Below are 7,628 nucleotides of genomic sequence, written 5' to 3'. Positions count from 1 at the left end.
CCGCTCCTCCGCGCGCGCGCGCTCCTACCACCGCTCTCTGTATCCGGTTTTGTTCTTCTTAGTTCCGGGCAGCGCTCCATTGAAATACCCTATTGCATCCATTTGGGACACTGTGAAAAAGAGTATGTAGGTTTACAGGAAAATTTTCCTTGACACAAAGTTGTAAAATTACAATTTGCAATCGTAAAAATACATGCAGTGTGTATCGACTTCAAATCCCTTGGCGGGTAAAACGTGTGCTGTCGTAAATTTACAACTTAAATTATAACTCGAATTTACAATTTTTTTTTGTAAATTTACGACGATATTTTTCACAATGGATAGTAACAAGCAGCAGGCCAACCCCTCCGCCGAACGAAGTGGACTCCAAATGGGGACTGAACATTTTGATACGTAGGTTAGATGTGTTCTTGTGCCCTTCTCATAAGATACAAGTTTGTCTGTGGGGAGGTTCTGCCTACGCTAGGTACAAATGTTTTGTCTGTAAGATCGATACAAATCTGATTTAGATGTTTAAGTGCACGACGGGCAGGCAACTCCGTGCGGCAACAGCTGGGCATTAAAATCTTTCTTGTAAGTTTACAACGAAAATGCAGTTAACTTTGTTAGCGACAGGCGTAAGGGGGCAGACCTGTCATGATGAAGCACTGTAAGTGCATAGGCTCGGTATGTATTTATTTTTTTTTTGCGGGGGGGGGGGAGAAAAATACGAAATTCAGCGACATGGATGAAATACCCTCTTATTGGTAATAAATAAAACTACAATTTGACCCAGAGGAAAGATGGCTACTCATTTGTGGCCAGACGAACGGATAGACCAGCCCAAGAACCGTCAAAGATGCAGATTTCGACTGTCCGCAACCGTCCGGGAGCCGGGCGGTCGCTGCGCGCGCTGCTCGCACGCACGGTCGCTCCGGCCGGCCGGGCGGGCCAGCCGCCTGGGCTGCGACCGACCGTCCACCACCACCAGCATTTTCTTGTCGGCGGTTGGCTAGCAGCGCTGACCGCCCGCTGGCCCTTGTGATGTCTCTCTCATACTCCGACCGTCAGCCGACGACGGTCAGATAAAGCATTCCGGTGAAGCTAAAATGCAGAAGAATGCGAGGCAGAAGAAAACGGAAATAACTATCTTGTTCCCTGCATTCTTCTGCATTTCAGCTTTACCGGAATGCTTTATTGAGGCGACCGTATTTCGGTTCTTGGAGCCGGAACCAGCGACAGTGAATACAATCGTGATTTACTTTTAAAAGATACATCAATGGCGTGACGAGAGCGATTTCCGACGATAAGAGAGATAAGGTATTAAAACTACTGGGAGTAAAGTTCTCAATTTTAAACCCAAATTTTCTTACAAAAACTACAATCTACCGACAAAATTGTCCCTTTACATTTAGAGTGTAGTTTTCACTGATTTACGCCGTAATTTTAGAACTAACGTTTTCGGTGGTGATTTCATTAATTCTTCTTCAAACGGGCACTGCCGGAACCATCTATTCGGAACCTGCCAATAAAGCATTCCGGCAAAGCCGAGGGGGCAATAACTCCCTTTTGAAATGTACACATGATTCCCGAAATTCTTGATTCCCGGTGATTCCCGTCCGCTTATAATTATTACATAGGTTTTTCGGGGGGTTTTAGTGGTATAAAACCCTTATTTCGACTGATTTGTACTTATTTCTCTAGTTTCCCGCTTATTCTAAGCGATTTCTATTGATTTTGATCAATTTTTATCCTGATGATTCCCAGACAGGTGTACACATGATTCCCGGAGTTACTGCCCCCTCGGGCAAAGCTGAAATGCAGAAGAATGCAGAGAACAAGAAAACGGAAGTCACCGTGTTAAAGCATAGCGATTTCCGTTTTCTTCTTCCCCGCATTCTTCTGCATTTTAGCTAAGCTTAACCGGAATGCTTTATTGAAGTTCCGCCAGGAGACGTCGGGAAGAAACTTAATGAGTACGGTACTGTGCTTCGCCACGACTGGGAACTTTTCACGGATGGACCTTTGAACGGAATCGAGAACGGAAACCGTGTCAACTGCATATGCTTGTCAAGTCTCCGATCCCAAGCTACCTCAAAATCGATGGCCAAGATGCGTTAATCCAGTGCCATGGCCAGCCCAAGACGTGTCAGATTTGTGGGGGTACGTCGCATCTGCGCGCCGCCTTCGCGGAGCGCCGCGGCAAATGTCGCTCGCGTACGCAGCCCTCAGCCGGCCGAAGCCAAGTGACGTCATTGCTGCAAACGCGCCAAACCCTGGCGACGCTCAACGGCCGCCAGCAGACAACGCGTCGAGCGTCGAGCGGCAGCAGCACTCAACAACAACATGGCGGCACGGCAGCACGGTGTGAAAAAGTGAACAATTAAATTTTGAATAATGAACAACTGAACTTTGTACCATGATGAGGAGAAGAGAAACAGTGTTAATAATGTGATTGCAGTGAGTAATAGGGTACTTCAATGGGGCGCCGCCCAGAACTAACAAGCAGGCCCGCCCTTCCGCCTAACGAAGTTGCCAGCTCCGCTTCGCTCCGCCGGCAACTCCGTTCGGCAGGGGCCGGGCCGGGCCTGCTCGGCCTGCCGGCAGCGATGGTCGGTTCTGCGGCCCGGCGGCCCGACCATTTCTGTGACGCGATGTGACGAAGAACATGATCGAATGATGTGGCGGGCCTGCTTCGGCCCCGGTTCGGCCCGCTTAAACCCGTCGTCTTTGAGTTTGCCCCAAAGGCTCAACGGTGAAGCACCGCGACTACAACCCACCCTTCTGCTTTGAAAACGTTTTTTGAAGGTGGGGGGAGAGTTTCTTTTCAATTTTGAGGTTTTTAGGCCGTTTTCTACAACTTATTGTTCACTATGGCAATTTTTAGCTTATTTTCGACAAAAAAAGACCCTCTAGCGCCTAAACGGTTAGAGATAAAGCGAAACGGACGAAATTTTTGCCCAAAGGGTTCTACTTTGACGAGTTACCCCTTAGAAGAAAAGAATTGGGAGAATTTTTGAACCTTGGATACCCCCATTGACACCCTTAGGGGTGGTTGCCAGGATTTGCAGTAGGCGTTTCGTTCTCTAGGAAAGGACCTAAAGATATCCTGAAAATTTCAAGTCTCTAGCACAGCTCCTTCTAGTGGAACAGACTGACAGGCACGAGGTCGTTCACATAAGCCCGCTGGATAGCTTTTTCAAAGCAGAAGGGCGGGCTAAAAACTACCCCCAAGTTCAACCTGCTCTGCCGCCAAACTGATTGTGAGATGGGGTAGCGACCCCATCAAAAGCGTCCCATCCAGGGGTCCGTAACTTATCGAATGATCGAATAGACCGTTCCGACAGTGCGCTTTTTGAGAAGAAATGAGGAAGTCGGGACCGGAACAAGTACCTAAAGTGCGCATATTTTTGTCATTTGACAGTGCAGTTCGACGTGAATGACCTCGATTAAATCTCTAGTAACTGTCAATTTTAGTTTTCATTGATTTAAGCCATTATTTTAGAACTGTTTCCGGTGGTGATTTTATTAATTCTTCTTTAAACCGGCACTGCCGGTACCATCTATTTTAGGCATCCGTATCTCAGTCAGTAACGCGAGATAATCACCAAACGTTTAGCTAAACTGATAAGTTGCGGACCCCTGGTCCCACCTCGGCCCAACCCGATGGGGAAACGGTAAAGCTGAAATGCAGAAGAATGCGCTAAAGAAGAATACGGAAATTGCCATGCTTTAACATGGTGACTTCCGTTTTCTTGATGCCCGCATTCCTCACGAGCGTGTTTGTGGCCACAACTTTGCGGCCACAACGCGCCTCCCGAAAATCAGCTTATACCGGACCGACTATAGCTATCGAGCCCGTAAGGAGGCCAGCCACAACGCGCCACAACGATGCCACGACCCCCAAGTAGGCCCGCCCGAGGGATGTCCCCACGACCATACGTTCGCGTCCCCCGAGGTTGCCTACCGCACACGGGTCTAGCCACAACTCGCCGCAACTGCCACGTCGCCAGAATACCGACATGGCTCTATGATGTGGATGGTCTGCGGCTGTACTCTCTAGAGCCTACGACCGTGGCCCCTGGGTTGCCTACTGCACAGGGGGCCAGCCACAACTCGCTTTAGTGTGCAGCCGCAGACCCCCCCATATATATACATGTCGGTATAGGGTATTGGTCTAGAGCGCTAAACGGAAGTAGAAGAACAAAAACGGAAGGGGGAAAGGCGCCCGCGCCGTTCCCCTTCTCCTCCACTAGGCGGAGTGGGGCTGCGCCCGGGGAGAAGTGGGGGGCAGGCGGGGAGAAGTGCGGGCGCCTCTACACCTTCCGTTTTTGTTCTTCTACTTCCGCTGCAGCTCTCTAGACCAATACCCTATTTTGGTGTTGGGGCAGTTGTGGCGGGTTGTGGCTGGCCCCCTATATAGTCGTCCCAGCCAAACATTTTGACTGAGGCGACGCGTCTTTAGCCCATATCTCGTCAGTTATTGAGCTCGAAGCCTAAGACTTGGTGACGTCTTAGACCTGTATAGGACGCAACTTTTCGCGCGAACAGAGTCATCCTAGCTCTTCTGTGTCGTTCAGAAATGCTGCACCGTATCGGCCGCCCAATCGAGAAGTTTGTCTGGGACGACTATACAGTAGGGAACCCGGGGGCTGCGGTCGTAGGCCCTAGAGAGTACAGCCGCAGACTAGCCACATAGATACATGCGGATACATGTAAGTATTTCGGCGATGGGGCAGTTGCGGCGAGTTGTGGCTGGACCCCTGTGCGGTAGGCAACCCAGGTGACGTAGTTTCAGGCTCTACAGTACAGCGACAGACCACCCACACAGATATATGTTGATATTTTGGCGTTGGGGCAGTTGTGGCGAGTTGTGGCTGGCCCCGTGTGCAGTAGGCAACCTGGAGGACTTGGTCGTATGGTCGTGGACACCCCTCCTTAGGGGTCATAAGAGAGGTCGTGGCATCATTGTGGCGCGTTTTGGCTGGCCTCCATAGGGATCGTACCCGCACCACGTGACGCATTTTGGGGGAGGGGGGGGGGGGTCTGTGAAAACACCACTCACCACCACCAGGGGGGAGGGGGGTGTTTCGGCCAAGTCACGTGACTATTAATTACCTGCTCAAATAAGCATGTTTTTGAAAAATACTAACACAAATCCGTTTATTGCGTGATAACTTACTGAAATCTGACGGTGTTTAATCGAAAAGTCACCACTAAATTCAGTTTTGAATATCAGCAAAAATGCACTTCTTGTTAAATTGCTCAGCAAAAATGCACTTCTTGTTAAATTGCTCTATGTAGTTGTAAGAACGCCATACGTCACATATGCTGAAAACCACGTGAAAATGGAGAGGGGGAGGGAGGGGGGGGGTCCCCGGAACCACTACAGACCACCACAGGGGGGGAGGGGGTGATCAAAACCCGCCAAAAACCCGTCACGCGGTGTGGGTATGCGATCCCTGACGGCCTCTCCGTGAGGTACCAAAGTTGGTAAAAAGATCGTCTCCTTGTCGTTGTTTGCGAAACAAATCACGACTACAAAACGGTAAATAGGGTGTTCCAGGCTATCTAGAACGGAAGTGAAAAAGAACAAACTCACCGATTAATCTGTTTCCGTCTGCTCAGTATGAGAAATTGCCATGGTAGTTTGGCCCGATTCTAACCTCTCAAATATGGAGGCGAGCTCGAAACTGACCTGACGGTTTTTCATACCTGAAACGCCGTCGTGACACGTGATCAGCTCAACCAATCAGAGCCATCACGGAAACAGAAGAGTCAGTAAGATTGTTCTTTTCCTACTTCCGTTTTGGATAGCCTGGAATACCCTATTAACAACCAATGAAGCATTCCGGTAAAGCTGAAATGCAGAAAAATGCAGGGACGAAGAAACCGGAAATCGCTATGCTTTAACATAGTGACTTCCGTTTTCTTGTTCCCTGCATTCTTCTGCATTTCAGCTTTAACGGAATGCATTAAAGCTGATTTTCGGGGCGCGCGCTTTGGCCGCAAAGTTTTGGCCACATACACGCTTGTTCATTCCTCCGCATTTCAGCCGTACCGGAATGCTTTATCGGTAATCCGTTGTACACGAAATCTCGTTTCGCCCTCGGCCCAACCCTTATCTCCAGGCCACAGAGTCTTATGTGTCTGCGGGGACGTTAGTTGCCGTGAGACCGATTAGACCGATATTGCGAACCCTGTTACGCGAGATATGATCTGGCGAACACATAGCGTAGACTTTAAAGCATTTCGGTAAAGCAGAAAGGAAGAATGCGGAGAACAACGAAACTAAAATCACCATGCTGTATCATAGTACCTTCAGTTTCCTTATTCCCTTCATTCTCCTGGACATCAGCTTTACCGAAACCCATTTTTCTATCGAGAACAGGCGAAGATAAGTACTCTAAATGTACCGGAAACACTACCGATAAGCAGCACGCAAGTCCTACAATGCATTCCGTTAAAGCTGTAAAGCAGAAGAATGCGGGGAAGAAGAAAACGGAAATCGCTATGCTTTAACATGGTGACTAAGTTTTCTTTTTCCCTGAATTCTTCTGTAATAGACCATTCCACCGAACGGGGAAGAAGAAAGAAAAGAATCAAAAAGTACCGGAAACAGTACCGAAAACTAGTATGTAGATCATTTGTGTACACCTCTTTGGCACACCAACAAGTCCAGAATAATTATCTTGGCCAAGAAAACTAGAAAAAGTCAACGATTTGATCTGTTTATCAATACTGTTTCCGGTGGTTTTTGATTCTTTTCTTTCTTTTTCCACAGTCGGTGGAATGGTCTATTGAGTTTTACCGGAATGCTTTATATGGCGGTCATCAGAACTCACCATGGATTCTGTCATTCGGTTCTCTGGGACACACATCCCCCAAGTCCACGGACAGTAGAGCCCGCCGACGGGAAGTGGTTTGCTGGAGGTTCTACTGGCCATGGCTGCGGCTCCGGTAGACGACTGAAGTGACCAGGTGGGCTGGCGGTGAGATACGTTGAGAGCGCAGGAGAAGCACGGGAGCTTGAGGTGGGGGAAGCGGCAGGCAGCGGCCTACATGGCGTCCGAAAGCGGTTGTGGGAAGCTCTTGCTCCCACTGACTCCGATTCGCTTTCGGACGCCATCTTTGCATCCCAGGCTGCCTCGATGCGGGGCTTTGAAGCTAACCGGAACCTAAAGAAGAAAAGCATGACTGCTCGATCTATTTCCCTTAGGTTGCGATTGTGTTGTGGCGGAACACTGTGGTGTTCCAAACAAATAAAGCATTCCGGTAAAGCTGAAATGCAGAAGAATGCGGTATTCTTCTGCATTTCAGCTTTACCGGAATGCTTTATTGACATGTTTGAATGGATGGACTTTATTTGAAAGTTCAGGCCTCGATCCGAATTTGTGCCAGAAAAATCATTCCAGGAAAGCTGAAATGCAGAAGAATGCAGGGAACAAGAAAACGGAAGTCACATGTTAAAGCATGGCGAGGTCCGTTTTCTTCTTCCCCGCATTCTTCTCCATTTCAGCTTTACCGGAATGCTTTATTTGAAACCTTTCCGATGAGGGAAACCATCCGCTCGTAACCGCCCAAGTTAGTACCGCTTTTCAGATATGGTAAAAGTTACTTTGTGTGGAATTTTATACCTGCTAGCGTCA

At 48.7% G+C, this 7,628-nt stretch overlaps 1 protein-coding gene across 2 annotated transcripts in view; it reads right to left on the bottom strand.

Annotated features, from left to right (window-relative positions):
• The window catches only part of LOC113212765 (uncharacterized), a 37,649-nt gene extending 30,583 nt beyond the window's left edge, over positions 1-7,066 (bottom strand). The window contains exon 1 of one of the 2 annotated variants that reach the window (XM_052268481.1): positions 6,825-7,066. In XM_052268481.1, coding sequence (XP_052124441.1) covers positions 6,825-6,926 — 102 coding nt within the window. In that variant the 5' untranslated portion in view covers positions 6,927-7,066. The remainder of the gene's footprint in view (positions 1-6,824) is intronic. The other variant, XM_052268480.1, reaches the window with a different exon arrangement.
• Positions 7,067-7,628: the final 562 nt, after the last annotated feature.

This window comes from Frankliniella occidentalis, unplaced genomic scaffold, assembly GCF_000697945.3.
Source record: "Frankliniella occidentalis isolate FOCC.00 unplaced genomic scaffold, Focc_3.1 Scaffold70, whole genome shotgun sequence".
In the NCBI taxonomy this organism is placed as follows: Eukaryota; Metazoa; Arthropoda; class Insecta; order Thysanoptera; family Thripidae; genus Frankliniella; species Frankliniella occidentalis.
The sequence above is the reverse complement of the archived record's forward strand: the minus strand, read 5'-3'. Positions and strand labels throughout refer to the sequence as shown.